This window comes from Rhincodon typus, chromosome 5 (assembly GCF_021869965.1).
Source record: "Rhincodon typus isolate 14 chromosome 5, sRhiTyp1.1, whole genome shotgun sequence".
Lineage (NCBI taxonomy): Eukaryota > Metazoa > Chordata > Chondrichthyes > Orectolobiformes > Rhincodontidae > Rhincodon > Rhincodon typus.
The window spans coordinates 95,958,393-95,974,681 of record NC_063336.1 but is presented as its reverse complement, the minus strand read 5'-3'; the positions used below and the strand labels follow the sequence as shown (position 1 = coordinate 95,974,681).

Here is a 16,289-nt window from a genome sequence, read left to right as displayed (position 1 = left end):
TTTTTTCCTTCACAGATGCTGCCAGGCTTGCTGAGCTTTTCCAGCAACTTTGTTTTTGAATAGATATTCCAAGATACCTGGATACTTGAACAAGCTTAAGCTTTGCAAAGAACCAACTTAGGATAATAGCTGGCCAGGCAGCATCAGAGGAGCAGGAAAATTGACGTTTCAGGTCGGGACCCTTCTTCAGAAAAAAACATCAACTTTCCTGCTCCTCTGATGCTACCTGGCCTGCTGTGTTCCTCCAGCTCCATGGTGTATTATCTCTGACTTCAGCATTGGCAGTTCTTACTATCCCCAACTTAGGATAATACCTGTAAGAACGATAGGGTAGTTACGGTAGGGGATTTTAACTTTCCAGACATACATTGGGACTTCCATAGTGTTAAGGGCTTGGATGGAGAGGAATTTGTTAAGTGTGTTCCATAAAATTTTCTGATTCAGTATATGGTTGTACGTACTACAGAAGGTGGAAAACTTGAACTAATCTTGGAAAATAAGGCAGGGCAGGTGACTGAGGTGTCAGTGACCATAATTCTATTAGTTTTAAAATAGTGATGCAAAAGGATAGACCAGATCTAAAAGTTCTAAATTGGAGGAGGGCCAATTTAGACAGTATTAGGCAAGAACTTTCAAAAGTTAATTGGGGGCAGATGTTCACAGGTAAAGGGATGGCTGGAAAATGGGAAGCCTTCAAAAATGAGACATCGAGAGTCCAGAGATAGTATGTTCCTGTTAGGGTGAACGGCAAGGCTGGTAGGTGTAGGGAATGCTGGATGACTAGAGAAATTGAGGTCTTGGTTAAGAATAAGAAGGAAGCACATGTCAAGTACAGACAGCAGGGATCAAGTGAATTGAACGGTGTCCCGGTCTCGGGCAGTGTGCGTGCCTTGATCTGACAATGGGAAGAGGTCCATTTTTGGAAGGGAATGAAACAGAGACGTCCTGCCGCGTGGGAGGAATCCTAGTCTGGGTGAGGTACCCGGATTCGGTCGGGGCCAAAAAGGCAGTAGGAGTACACTTCAGAGGGAAATCAGGAGGGCAAAAAGGTGACATGGGATAGTTTTGGCAAACAGGATTAAGGAGAATCCAAAGGGATTCTACAAATACATTAGCGACAAAAGAGTAACTAGGGAGAGAATAGGGAACCTTAAAGATCAGTAAGGCCACCTATGTGTTGGAACTGCAGGCAATGGGGGTGATACTAAATGAGTATTTTGCATCAGTGTTTATTGTGGAGAAGGATATGGAAGATAGAGAATGTGCGGGAATAAATGGTGACCTCTTGAAAAGTGTCCATATTACAGAGGACATGGTACTGGACATCTTAAAATGGATAAAGGTGGATAAAGCCCTGGGATCTGATCAGATGTATCCTAGAACTCTATGTGAAGCTAGGGAAGTGATTGCTGGGCCCCTTGCTGAGATATTTGTATCGCCATAGGCGAGTTGCTGGAAGACTGGAGGTTACCTAACATGGTGCCACTATTTAAAAAAGGTGGTAAGCAGAAGCCAGGGAACTACAGACCGGTGAGCCTGACATCGGTGGTGGACAAGTTGTTGGAGAGAATCCCAAGGGACAGGATTTACATGTATTTGCAAAGGCAAGGGCTGATTAGGGTGATTAGGGATAGTCAATATGGCTTTGTGCGTGGGAAATCGTGTCAGAAACTTGATTGAGTTTTTGAAGAAGTAACAAAGATTGATGACGGCAGAGTGGTGGACGTGATCTATATGGACTTGAGTAAGGCATTCAACAAGGTTCCTCATGGTAGACTGGTTAGCAAAGTTAGATCACATGAAATAGAGGGAAAACTAGCTGCTTGGATATAAAACTGGCTCGAAGGTAGATGACAGAAGGAGGTGGTGGAGATTTGCTTTTCAGATCGGAGGCCTGTGATCAGCGGTGTGCCATTAGGACCAGTGCTGGGTCCACTGTTTATCATCACTTATACAAATGATTTGGATGTGAATATAGGAGGTATGGTTACTAAGTTTGCAGATGACACCAAAATTGGAGGTGTAGTGGACAGCGAAGAAGGTTATCTCTGAGTACAACAGGATCTTGACTAGATGGGCGAAATGGGTCGAGGAGCAGCAGATGGAGTTTAAATTTATATAAATGTGAGGTGCTGTATTTTGTAAAGGCAAATCAAGGCAGGACTTATACACTTAATGGTAAGGACCTGAGGAGTGTTGCTGAACAAAGAGACCTTGGAGAGCAGTTTCACTGTTCATTGAAAGTGGAGTAATAGGTAGATAGGTTAATGAAGGCAGCATTTGGTATCCTTGCCTTTATTGGTCAGTGCATCGAGTGTAGGAGTTGGGAGGTCATGTTGCAGCTGTACAGGACATTGGTTAGGCCACAATTGCAATTCCGGTTCCCCTGCTATAGGAAAAATGTTGCGAAACTTGAAAATATTCAAAAAGATTTACAAGGATGTTGCCAGGGTTGGGGGGTTTGAGTATAGGAAGAGCCTGAATAGACTGGGGCTATTTTCCCAGAAGCTTCAGAGATTCAGGAGTGACATTATAGAGGCATGGATAGGGTGAATAGACAAGGTCTTTTCCCTGGGGTGGGGGAGTCTAAAACTAGAGGGCATAGGTTTAAGGTGAGAGGGGAGAGATTTATTAGGGACCTAAGAGGCAACTTTTTCACGCAGAGGGTGATGCGTGTATGGAATGAGCTACCAGAGGAAGTGGTGGAGGCTGGTACTATTACAATATTTAAAAGGCATCTGGATGGGTATATGAATGGAAACATTGAGAGAGATATGGGCCAAATGCAGGCAAATGGGGCTAGATTTATTTAGGACATCTGGTTGGCAAGGACAAGTTGGACCAAAGGATCTGTTTCTGAGCTGTATATCTCTATGACTTTAATTATAAGCATTTACTACAGAGATGCATAACAGCTGGAAATGATTGCTCAAAACAGTGCTCGAGTGCAGGAACCCAACTCACTGAAACAACTAGAAGGGGCAAGACAAAAGGGCTGCTCTTTTTGGAGGATAAAATCAAAAATGTCAATATTTGTTTACCCAGCACATCACTGCGATATAAATTTGTGTTGAGTGAACTGTAGACATCTGACATCACAATTTGCAGGTGAGGCAATGACCTAGTGATATTATCACTAGACTATTCAACCAGAGACTCAAATAATGTTCTAGAGACCCAGGTTCAAATCCTGCTACAACAAGTGGTAAAATTTGAATTCAATAAAAATCTGGGATTAAGAGTCTAATGATGACCATGAAATCATTATCAGCTGTCAGGAAAAAACTCATCTGGTTCACTAATTTTTTTAGGGACGGAAATCTGTCAGCCTTACCCAGTCTGACCTAGAAGTGATTCCAGAATAGCAATGCGGTTGACTCTTAACTGCCCCCCAGGCAATTAGGAATGGGCAATAAATACTGGCTTGGTCATGATGTCGATATGCCATGAATAGTTTAAAAAAAAATTGTAGCTTGTTTTTAAAAATTGTTGTGAAAATCCTATTATAGAAACAAAGAACTGCAGATGTCAGAAATCTGTTATAAAAATTAGCAGCATTGATTAGGAGAAAACAGACTTCGCAGGGTAAGGCTATTCTAACAAAGGGTCTCTGGACTTGAAACATTAACTGTTTTTCTCAACAGATGCTGCCAGCCCGGCTGTGTTTCTCCAGCACTCTTTTTGAAACTGAAGCTATTCCTACCTTCTGGTTCTTCACTTGAATCTTGAGATTCATGATGTTCATTTAATCTAGTTGAGCACACTTCATTCCCAGAAGGCGGCAGATTCACTGTATACACTTTCCTGCTTACGGGAATAATTTGTGCATCGTCTATGGGAAAGATTGCAATACCCTTTTGTAGTGTATTTCTTTACATTAGTACCTTAAATTACATTTTGCTTAAATAACTATGAATTTACAGGAGCTGCAATATAACTCTCAGTTAATATTTCCTTTTAACATGCTAAATGAAGTCAGTCAGCATAAACAAAATAGCAAACATGTTGGAAATCCAAAATGAACACAGAAAATGCTTTAAAGTCAGGCACCTCTGAGTTGAGAAGCAGTTAATACTTCAGCCATTAATACTTAACCTTTTATTAGAACTGGGAAGAGTTAGGTTTCAAACAAGTGAAAGTGAGGAGGGAGGAAAATGTGAATGTCACTTAAACACTTTTTTTTTAAAATTCAACCAGTTTTCTTTCAAACGGATTCTTATCCTTTCCATAAGGTGTATGAGCAGAATTAAGCCATTCAGCATAACAAGTCTGCTCCATCATTTCATCATGGCTGATATTTTTTTCAACCCCATTTTCTCCATAATCCTTGATCCTCTTAATGATCAAGAACCTATCTATCGGTTCTAAATACACTCAATGGTTTGACCTCCACAGTAATGAATTCCGATCAATCGAAGAGGATTTAATTTGAACTGATTGTTTACTTAAATCTCTGTACTCTAGATCCACTCTTTTTTGCTACCAAACACAAAGAACTATTATGTATCTTCTCACTCTGTTCTTTTCGAAACTTTTGCAACTGGGAATACTTTGTAAACAATTCTGCAAAACTACTTTTTCATATCAGTTGGTAAATTCTATTTAAATAAAAGATTTGTTCTGATTTTTTTCTTTATTACTCATTTTGCGTTTAATTTTTCTTCTATATTTACACTTCCAATTTATTCTTTTTACATTCTTATTCTATTTACTGTCCTTGAAATACTCTCTCCCCTTGCTATCAATGTACCTAAAGGCATACTTTCACTTTCAAGCTACCCATATTGCTTACCAGCGTTTCCTTCCTATATTCAACATAAGCTGTTGCATTAACTGCATACCTCCTGCACAACACCAGTTTTTTTTTTTTGGAGACTGGTCCCAACTCTGTTCAGACACATTTATTACAGTGTGCCAGAAATTTAAAGCCTTCTATTCACTCATTTTGTTTTAAGCCGCACATTTACCTTCCTAATCTGGTTTGTCCCGCACTAGCTAGAATGTGAATTTGGTATTAGGCTTCACTAGATTATTGTTCTACTATTATGCTAACTGTTGGGGCTGCTCATAGCTGAAAGCAACACCAAATGGATGAAACTGGTTTTCAGTTAACTTAGAATTGCTTGTTTATTGTAGTATTAAAAGAAACCATAAGTTAGGACAATTGTAGCTTTGTAGACAGAATATACCCAAGGTAACAAGATTAAGATAGCACATAAAGGGTCCTATGGCAAACACACATCTGTGGTTGTTTATAGGGAGACAGTTCGATATGGATTCCCTAGAGTATGCTCATAGAACAATTCCATATCTAACTGATTTACCATCTGTGTTCTATCATAGATTTACTTTTGTCCAGGTAATCAATGTTACAGATTTTGAATATATATTATATACACACACACACATACATATAACCTTAAAAATACCCTCAATAAGGATGCATTGTGAAAGCCCCAAGGATAGAGATAAGGTGTCTGGTAAACATCATAATATCATGAAAGACCAAAGGCTATCTATAAGGCTGTCCATCACTGATCATACAGTCACATGATTAATTTGATTGTCTGTGTATGTAATTAATTAATAATAAGATTGGTCTGTAATTGCCAAAAGCAGGCTGAAAACAAATGTATACAAGTTTATGACTTTCTTTTGCTCACTGAAGAAGCTTCTGACCCCTAAAGGTTTCTTCCGAAATGCGTAATTTCAATAAACTCTTCGATGCTTGAAATGGACTCTGTGTCGAATGATTTATTTAGTCATTCCCAACACTAACTAAATACCTTGCTGGGACTATTTTATCTGGATTCTAATCTTCTATACACTGTTGGCTCTGGTTATGCCTATGATTTCTGATTGATCATCTTCCCTCTCCAAAAACCCATACACCCATTTGTCTATATTCAGAGTGTTGGAAAGTAACATATGGTGCTCAGAGTCATGATTAAGTGGAAGTCGCCATAATCCTAGGAGACCACCAACTGCTCCCTGATTAGAGTCAGGGTCGGTGATAAAGTTAACCTGAGGGTCACTATACTCAAGGTGGGGGGGGGGGGGAGAAGAGTTGAGGGACTTCATGGTGACCTCAGCTGGTACAGAAAGTTAACTCACGCTGTTGGCATCTCAAACCAGCTGTCCAGACAACCGAGTTAACCAAACTCCTATTCAAGATTAGTCAAGAAGTAGTCATCAATTTTGTTCAATATTCAGTCTTTTAAGAGCAGTGTTTCTGAATTTCTATCACTGAGCAACTGTTTTAAACAGTAAAATGGCCTATTTGTAGCTACTTACAAATTATTGTCTTTGTAACAAGTATTTAGTACAGTACTAACATGTAAAGATAACACCCTCAGGAATCTCTTGCACTTCCTTCACTTTTCTCCTCTTAACAGATGGCAACTCGAACTGTTTTTACTCCCCATTACTGGCAGCCTGGTCTCTACCAATTCTTGGAATATTTTATCTAGAAACCTTACCCACTTTCCAAATGCAATTTTAAGACTTGAGTGAATGGACTCTGAATATACCTCCTGCAAATACAATTAATTTAGTAGCTCAAATCATTCAAAAATCAAGCTGTTTTCATAACACAGATCACCACTGTGCTATAACACTTTGAAACGTTATCTAATATATAGAAATAAACTAAGTATACAAGTCTAAACAGTGGGTCCACCAATATACATTGAATCCTTGTCTTGATTCTGAAGTTGGCATATAGCTATTTATCCATTTTTTAAAATCCTGCTGTTTTAAATTTTAAGCAGCAGTTCCATCAAGATAGAGCTGTTACACTTGGTGGAATCTTAACAATTAAATTGCAAAACTGCTGGGCCACAACAGTACAGCTTGCATAGAAAGGATTGTGGTGTCTCAGCAGTGCTGTCAAGTGAACCTCAGGTTGCAAAATAACGAAACACATTAATGGTACTGTATACAAAGGGGTCTACTATAGTTCATTTGTTTTGATGAAATATTTTACACCTAATTACCTTTTGAGTCACTAGCACTTTTGCTTCTTTCCTCCTCCTTCTCCTGCTCTTGTTGTGTCTTAAAAGCTTTTGTCAGGGCTTCCTGTATTTTCCTTTCAGGAGGTGGTGCAGAATATAGTTTCTTTAACACCTTTTGTTTGAATACTGCAGGGGAAAAGAAACTACAATCATTAAATACACTGCAAAATATATATATTTATTCAGAACCAAAATCAATAATTTAATAGCTTAGCAGAAAATCAAAAAGCATTCAGATTATTTAACACCTGGGTGTCAAAACTAGCTGATAGCTAAGCGGTATTGCTAAAAATCTTAAAAAGGCATACCATCACTCCAGTGCTACCTGAACCCAAAGTTTACAAGCTGTCCAAAAGATCTATTTCATCATCTTCGATATACAATGATTGAACTGAGAACGTGTTGAATGTTTGGAGTTTAGAGGTAGTCCTATATTTGAATAGGTTTAAGATCTACCTGCTTAAAGCTTGCCATTATACAAAACAGTTAGATTTTACAATGAGATCACAAGTGTTGCCTTAGCCTTCACTGAATTCAAAACTGCCAAGTAAGCAACTCTAAATGGCTTCAAGTCATTAGAATACAAGTGCACTTTGATCAGAGTAGCAAATTTGTAAAAGGATTAGTGACACTGTCTAATATATGTCAAGCACAACTACGTCAGGCTTCCTTACAAATTGGATATCTGGTGCTGAAAACAAGATGCGCAGAGTACGTACTTCATGCACATAGCATATGATTCATCAATATGTCTATTATCCCTGAAAGATTTCAGGGTAACAAAAAAATCTAAAACCTTTTCTCTCCTCCAGTAATTCAAAATGTCTCGATTACGGTTAAAGCATGGAGTAAATTTTGAGAAAACAAAAAAAAAACAGCAAAATTATATCTATTTCAAAAAAAAATTTAGTGCTCTAGAGTTCGAACGTTAAAATGCTACATTGTATTCAATGGCTGCTGAAGCAACGTAGTGTAATCCACAACAAAGAAGTCAACGTTAAGTAACAGACTGTGGTGTAAACTTAACCTACACGAAGTTCAGGAAGGAGATATTGTATATTCTGTCAAATAAACATATGGGAAAAAGGATAGTTAATGAAGGAATAGACTGTACATGTTTTGCAGACGTAGTAGGCTGACTGGGTTAATGATCGCTAGCCTTTACAGCAAGAAAAAATCCTGTACTTTGCTTATCAGTAATCACAACAATGCAAAACTGATAAGTGAACAAGTTAAGCTAAGGGAACAGAATAAAGAGGAAGAAACGTGGAAGATTAAGATTTCAAAGTAAAAGAAAATAGGACTGACAAATTACATCTCAGGAAATGATTGACTATTAAATACATAGCATTATATAGTTACTCAGGAGTTAGATTATCAGGCTGCACACTTACATCATTTACCCACAACTGCACTTTCCCCAGAACACTAACAAACCCCCAGATCCTGACTTAAGCCCTCCACCCAAAACTCCTTAAACCCCCTGTCAAAAGTTCCATGACTCCAGTGGACCCGACCTGACACTCACCACTTCCTCTCCCACTGGAACCGCTTTCTCCCACCCATCACATCCTGCCCTCAAAACTACATTACTTGTTACCTTGTACCCTAACCCCTTCCCACCTGACATTTTACCTAGCTGTCACCCTACCCCATCCCAGTTCACAATCTAATTACCTGGAACTTCATCTGTTCCCCTACTGGCATCCTACCCCTTTACTCAGTTGACACCTACTTACATGGCACCTTGCCATCACACATGCCCAATGCACTTATAGTTTGACAGCAGCTATCAAATTGGCTCTCAGGACCTTTAAATTTCAAAATTCTGCAACTGACAGGTATTGAAAAGTGCACGGTTTACCTCTTACTGGACTATGGTAGAATGGAATTACAGCTCCACATTGCTGAGGGAGCACTGAGCAGAATCTTCTCCCAGAAATGCACATCTCTCCTCTTTTGGAAAAAAAAATGGAAGGCCAAAGCGGCAGTTTGTGTGAAATTGCCACTTCTCAAAATCCATTCTCATTTGATATATGTTTCACAGAAAATAGCTCTAGCAGAGACAATCCACTTCAGTGCATCTATTCCAGGTCTCTATCTGAGGGATCCCAAATTAATGCTATTGCCGGAGAATTTATTCATTGCCCTGTTGTGGAAATTAATGTTGCAGGCTGGAAAGGAATTTAATTGAAAGAAAACCCAGAGTATACCCTGATTAAAAAAATGCAGGAAAGTAAATTGTAAAAAGTTAATATGGTGTAAGCAGCTATTTGATTTAAATTGATTACATTGCCATAAAGCCATACAGTGAATATTTTGGTAGCCAAGGTCAGATTATTGCCAATAATTTTCGCACAACCACTTACATTTATATAGCATCTTTAACATATCATTCCAAAGTTCTGCAGAAGAGCATTAATGAACAAAATTTGACACCAAGCCATCTAATGCAACATTACAGAAAATGAAGAATGCTTGGTCATAGGTAAGTTTTTGACATTTGTTTACTGGATGCAGGCATCATTGGCTAAGCCAACACTCTTACTGACCATTTCCAACTGAAGGTGGTGGTGAGCTGCCTTCTTCAACTGCTAGTGTTGGGGTAAGGGGGTTAGATACACTAACATGCTGTTAAGGAAGGAATTCTAGGATATTGAGCCAGCCACAGTGAAAGAATGGTGTTATAGTTCTAAGACAGGATAGGCGTTTGCCTCAGAGAGGAACTTGCAGGTAGTGGTGCTCACACATGCATCTGCTGCCCAAGTCCTTCTAAGTGATCGAGATCATGGGTTTGAAAGGTGCTCTAAAAGGAATTTTGTAGATGGTGCACTCTGCTACCACTATGTGCAGTGGTGACATTTGGGTTGGGAGGGGGGTGCAGTTAAGGCTATAGATGGCATATCACGTGCAAATCAAATGGGCTGCTTTGTTCTGGATTATGTCAAACTTCCAAGGATTCTGGAACTAAACTCAACCAGGCAGGCAGAAAGTATTACACCACAATTCTGAACGGTACCTTGTAGAGTGTGGACCGATTTTGTGAAGTCAGGAGAGAAGTTACTCGCCATACAGAATGCCAAACCTCCGACCTAATTACATAAACAGCTGATCCACTTCAGTTCAGCTCGTGGTTAACGGTAACTCTCAGGATGTTGTTAGGGAGGGACTGAGCAATAGAAGTGCCATTCAACATCAAGGGTCAACAGTTAGATTCTGTTCAGAGTATTTGTGTAGCACAAACATCATTTATCAGTCCAAGTGTGGATAGTGTCCTGATCTTGCCGTACATGGATATAAGCTGTATTGTCATTTCAGGACTTGACAACACCCTGGGGATCTTTTACAATGACGTCCTGTGGTAGAGATGTCTGACCTTGAAAAACCACAACCATCATCTTCTGTTCTAGGGATGAATCCAATGAGCAGAATTTTCATCTGATTCCCATTGGAGGTTTCAGTTTTTCAATGGATCCTTGATGTCATGGCAATTGGCTCAGTTGGATTTGTCTTGATTTTTGTAAACAAAGTTCCCAGACAATTTTCTACTTTTTTAGATAAGATGCTAGTCAACTAATTATACTGGAATGCATCTAGAGTACTATTGCTGGAACATGCTGTCAAGTCCCAATGTCCTTGCAGTATCCAGTTGCTTCAGTTGTTTTTTGGTATCACCCGAGTGAACTGAATTGCCTGAAGGCTGGCATCTGTTATTCTGGGTGCTTCATTAAGCCGACAAGATGGATAATTTATTCAACACTTCTGATTAACACTTCTGTTTGCCTTATCTTTTGTACTGGGCTTCCTCATAATGGAGGGCTGAGATATTCATACAGAATCCTCATCCTGTTAATTACTTAATTGTCAACCACCATTCACACCGATGTCGTGGGATGGCAGAACTAAGATCTGACCCAAGGGTCATGGGATAGCTTGACTTTCTATTGCATGCTAGTCCTATGTTGTCATTTCAGCAGACTTTTAGGGATACCTGGTGCTGCTGCAGGTATGTTGTCCTACACTCTTTATTGAGCCAGGGTTCGGTAAGTAAAGATTAGCTCATTCAGCACCAACATTCCCATCACTGAAGAAGCCAAGTATACCAATGCAAAATACAAGGTTGAAACACTTGCAACTGTCTTCGGTCTGAAGACATCAAGGGGATGTTCAATTTTGCTCTCTTAACATCCCTACAATTATAAATACCAGTCTTCAGAAAATTAAGCTCATTGAAATTAAGCAACAGCTGATGGGATGGATGCTGCAAAGGCTATAGGCCCTGAGAACATCTTGAGCCGTAGTAATGAATGTATACTCCAGAAACAGTCACATTCTGCACCAAACTGTTCTAGTACAATTACAGCACATGCTTCCACCAAACAGCATTGAAAAAGTGTCCGAATATATCCTGCCCTCAAAATGGAGGGTAAATCCAGTCTGTTCAATTACCTAGCACAAAGGAATCTGCTAGTTGGAGACTAACTATCTCAGTTCCTAGATATAATTGACAGAGTTCATCAGGGTAGTGACCAAGGTCCAGCAATCTATAGCTACTTAATATATGACCTCTCCTCCATAAGGACACAGTGGGGATATTTGCAGATAACTGAACAGTGTTCCATACCATTCTCAGCTCTTCATAACAAAACAATCTAAGCCTGCGTGCAGCAAATCCAAACAACTTCAGGTTCAGGCTGATAAGTGAAATTTACAGAAAACTTTGTTATAACCAGCACCTTATGAACCAGCACTCTCAATAAACAGCAAAAATATATCCTTGATGTACTGGAAGTTTACTGTATTATCACGATTGACACTTTTTGATCACTTGTAGAGAGCAATTATTCTGCCTGTCTACACTCCACTCTCACCATTTGTATGATCTTTTAATCTCTCGGCCTATAAATCCTGTGCCTGCGTGGTTCTCTCTCATTTCACCTGATGAAGGGTAAACTTGAAAGCTTGTGATTTCAAATAAACCTGTTGGACCATAACCTGGTGTTGTGTGACTTCTGACCTTGTCCACCCCAGTCCAACAACAGTACATCCACATCCGAGTAGTCAGTGGAGAGTGAGAGTGAGAGTGAGAAGGCTCTCTACTGGCAAGTTTTATTTAAGGCAAAGTTGCATTATTATTTAAATACAGTATAACAGTGATGTGCATACCACACTGCATTACATTTCTATTACTTATTGTGATTCTACATTGATCATGTGGACCTCTTAATTAACTGGAATATTTAATCAACCAGCACACTCCTAATCCCATTATTGCTTGTTAATATAAAGTTTGCTCTTTATAAACTTCAACAAGAACTGGACAATGATCATCTCAAACTAAAGGGGAATATTACCATTTGTCCTTGGTGCTCAAGGTAATTATCATTGTTGAATCCTCCATTATCAACATCCTGGACATTATTGTTTAACTGGACTAACCACATAAACATTGCCACCGACAGATCAAACTTAAGATTCTGTAGTGATTAATTCAGCTCTTGACTCCCCAAAGGTTGTTCACTATCTACTAGGTAAAAGTCAGAGATTGAATTATTTCCACTTCATTTGGATGAATGCAATTCTGACAACATATCAGCCAGCCCAGTCCACTTGATTGCCACTTCGAAGCATGTGGCAATGACTTCACAAGGCTCCTGACAGCATCTTCCAAATACCTGACATCTATCACCTAGAAGGTCAAGGGCAAATAGATGGGTACACCACCCCCTGCAAGTACCCCCTCCAATGCAATCCCATTCCCCATACACGTGTTCATTTAAATACTTAAATGTTGACAGTTTCTGGCTCTAACACCCTTGCAAGCAGTGATTTCCAGATTCCCAACAGCTTTTTTTCCTCCTTCTAAATTTCCAACCCCTTAAATCAATGATGCATGGTCATTGATCTCTCCGCCAAGAAGAAAGGTTTCTCCCCATCTAGCCTGTCTATACCCTCCACAGTTTTATACATCTCAATCATATCCCGTCACCACGAACCCCCACCCCCTATTCAGGTAAATCTCCTTTACACCCTCTCCTTCCAACTGCACACAATACTCAAGCTGTGGCCTAACCAACGTATTACACAGTTCCAGCATAACTTTTCTGCCTTAAACTCTGTGCCTTGGCTAATCAAGGCAGGTATCTCATATACGTTGTTAACAACGTTATCCACCTTTCCAGCTACCCTCGGGGTCTCTGTGGGCATGATCCTCAGTGCTTCCCTGCGTCCTATCGAGATAGAAAGTCAGTAGTTTGGAGTGAAGTTTGGTCTACGGACTGAATACAATTACTTCATGTCTTCCCAAGATTTAAATACGGTGGGGTGGTGAATTCTTGCACATTCAGTACTGGAATTAATTAGACGTCAGGCAGTCAAGATACACCTTGATGGGAGGCTAAAATAGCTCTGGTAAGGCAAGCTCTTCCTCCCCAGAAAAAGGAAAAATACACATTCAGAACATCAAAACCCTGAATTGTTTAAATCGGAAGTTCCTGGAGAAAAATCAGCAGGACTGGCAACATCTTTAGAGACAGAAACAAGAATTAAGGTTTCCAGTTCAATGTGACTCCTCTACGGAAAGGTCTAATTTCTGAAGAAGGGTCTAGGCCCGAAACGTCGGCCTTCCTGCTCCTCTGATGCTGCTTGGCCTGCTGTGTTCATCCAGCTCTACACCTTGTTATCTCTAATAAAACCATGACCGCTCTCGCTGCCCCACACATGGCCCGCCAGAACATTTTTTGTTTTGATGGTGGATTACTGTCAGCCACCGCGGGGTTTCTTCTTCTGCCGCGGGGGAAAGGAAGTGGGTCAACCAGGGATTCGGCAGCAGGAGTCAGTCTTCAAAGACAGAATTCTGTCTCTTTATCCGCATACACTATGGTCGAGGTTGAATCCCCATTTCGTCCAGGGCCCGAAGCCTCGACCTACTAACTCTGGACCGTCCCTTACCCCGCCGCCTGTCCACCATCACATCCCGCTCGAAATCCACACTGTTCAAATCATCCGCTCGCGCTCCAACCGTTGAACCGTCCTTCATCAGGTCTATCCTCCCACAACAACCCACAAACTACACGTCAATCACCGACCGGGAGGCGGGGTCTGACGGGACAGCGACCTTCCATTGGTCGTCCCGGCTTCAGTGGGGTAGGGAGACACACATCACACGTGCGCAGATCCGTCCGATGGCGCCTCGAGTCCACTCTCCTTAGCCCGCATGCGCTATCCCGGCTGTGTTGATATCTCTGTGGCACATGCGCAGGACTTCGTAGCTTCGCCCAGGATAAGGAGGAAAATAATTTCTTATTTTAATTTTTTTGAAAAAACAATAAAAAAAAGTCCGAGCAAAAGCCGCAAATAGGAATTGGAAAAGTGAGGCTGTTGTGGATTTCGCGTGCCGCGTTGGCAGTGTCATGAATTGTAGCCTGCTGGAAGGGGAAAAATACCATGTCAGCGTTGAAGAAGGTAAATACTTGGTGGGTGTTGTGAGCAGTTGGTGGAGGGGAAGGGTGTGAAAGCTTGACTCGCTTTGATCAAACCTTGATTCACTCACTTCGGGAATGGTGGTGTTGAACTTTGAATCAGACAGGAGTTTGTCAGTGCGGAGAGCAGCGTGCGCGTGTGTTTATAAACTGTCTCTCAAGTTCTCCAGGTGGAGCTGCTGCTGTTCGCTCAGGTGTGTGCAGAGTAGCCGAGGGCGGAGCGAGTGGTCAACCTCCCGACAACGGGCAGCCCCGGAAAGGCTCGGGGACAGGAGGGAACGGTAGTGGTGTGAATTTGCCATTAAAAAGGAAAGCGAACCTGTGTTGTCGAGGGAAGCAGGTGAAGGGTTACGAAGCCTGTTTGAGTGGGACCATGCTCGGGAGGGAGGAGCAGTTGGAGGACTGGCTGCAGAGCACAACATAGACGCGGCAATGGGAGACTTACGGAGTGAGTGAGAATTCAAGACTGCGTACACCAAAAAGGCAGCTCAGCTGAGGTCAGAACCCAGGGACAGCGCGTTGTCAAAATTTAATATGCTGAATTGCATTGAGGAGCGATTTTATTGGCCTTGTATGTTTATAACAATTTTTAAAAACTGCACTTGAGCTTACAGGTGAAGAATAATGTTTACTAGCATTTATGCATTGCACAGTGATCGGGAAGGTAACAGACAGTTAAGGGATTAATCTAAAGTGTTGTTGGTATTTTACCATTAGCACAGCATTGCCTGGCTCAAAATTAAATGTTACACGCGAGGGCAGAAGAGAACCTTGACAGCAGAGGGCAGCCTTTTCTGATCACGATGAACACAGTGACCATTGCATAAATTACCAGCCAACGTATGTTGGACCAGAAGACAGTGGAACCCAGGAGCTAGGACAGACTATTATACTCAGATTTTACTTTATGTATTTGTGGAGTGAGAAGCAGAGTTAACTTTTGAAGTTCAATGACTTCCTCAGAACAATTGTTTTGCTGAAAGAACTTCAGTGCAGTGGAATTTGATATCACTGAACTAATCTGGGGTGACATCTTTCTATTACATTAACTGTATTTGGGTCAATGAAGAATTATGCTTCCTGATAATGTCCAGGATTCCATGTGACAGCAGCAGATGACTACTTTGATTTAAAATCCTAAAGTACAATACTAATTTGCTCAATTGTTCCATCTTATGTTATTTAGCTATGTCACAAATGTACCTCAGGTGCCATCAGTTTTCACTACACTCACTATCTTTGAAACTGGATGACTGAAACTCAGTATTAAAAATTAATTCCATTTAGTTAGAGTTCTTCTTTCTGCTGATAAAACAAAGGCCTGCTGTTGTGGCCTGAAATAGGAATATACCGATGTATAATTTGGAAAATAAGATTGCTAATAACCCATAGTAGAATTACTGCTCGGATATCATGTGTTGCTCTAAATTTGAAAATAGGGCAGTGAAATGATTGCAGCACCACTGAAAACTACTGAAATGTGAATATTCTGAACAATCAGTGTTCTCAAGGGAAATTACTTAAAGATTAACAACTTTCAAATTTTGTTTCTCTGCTTTGACCTCTCTTGTAATTGGGGAAGTTTCAAGAATGAATGATAGCTATGAGACACTTATTAGTATCTAATGGCACACCACTCTGTTTACATGTAAATAATGCCTTTGTAAAATCATTACAGATAATATAGCGTTATGAGAGATAGTAAGAACTGCCGATGCTGGAGTCTGAGATAACACAACGTGGAGCTGGAGGAACACAGCAGGCCAGGCAGCATCAGAGGAGCAGGAAAGCTGAC

The 16,289-nt window shown here is 40.6% G+C and overlaps 1 protein-coding gene and 1 long non-coding RNA gene across 4 annotated transcripts in view; one reads left to right on the top strand and one right to left on the bottom strand.

The window, feature by feature from the left end:
- The window catches only part of LOC109914360 (glutamate-rich protein 1), a 20,295-nt gene extending 6,171 nt beyond the window's left edge, over window positions 1–14,124 (bottom strand). The window contains exons 1-3 of one of the 2 annotated variants that reach the window (XM_020513946.2): window positions 13,965–14,124; window positions 6,996–7,139; window positions 3,704–3,832 (exon numbers count right to left, since the gene is read on the bottom strand). In XM_020513946.2, coding sequence (XP_020369535.2) covers window positions 3,704–3,832; window positions 6,996–7,139; window positions 13,965–14,052 — 361 coding nt within the window. In that variant the 5' untranslated portion in view covers window positions 14,053–14,124. Of the gene's footprint in view, window positions 1–3,703; window positions 3,833–6,995; window positions 7,140–10,032 lie in introns of both variants that reach the window. The other variant, XM_048596456.1, reaches the window with a different exon arrangement.
- Window positions 14,125–14,210: 86 nt separating this feature from the next.
- Window positions 14,211–16,289, top strand: part of LOC125483064 — a 105,535-nt gene continuing 103,456 nt past the window's right edge. For both annotated transcript variants that reach the window (XR_007262049.1, XR_007262048.1), the window contains exon 1: window positions 14,211–14,477. This is a non-coding gene — a long non-coding RNA (uncharacterized LOC125483064). The remainder of the gene's footprint in view (window positions 14,478–16,289) is intronic.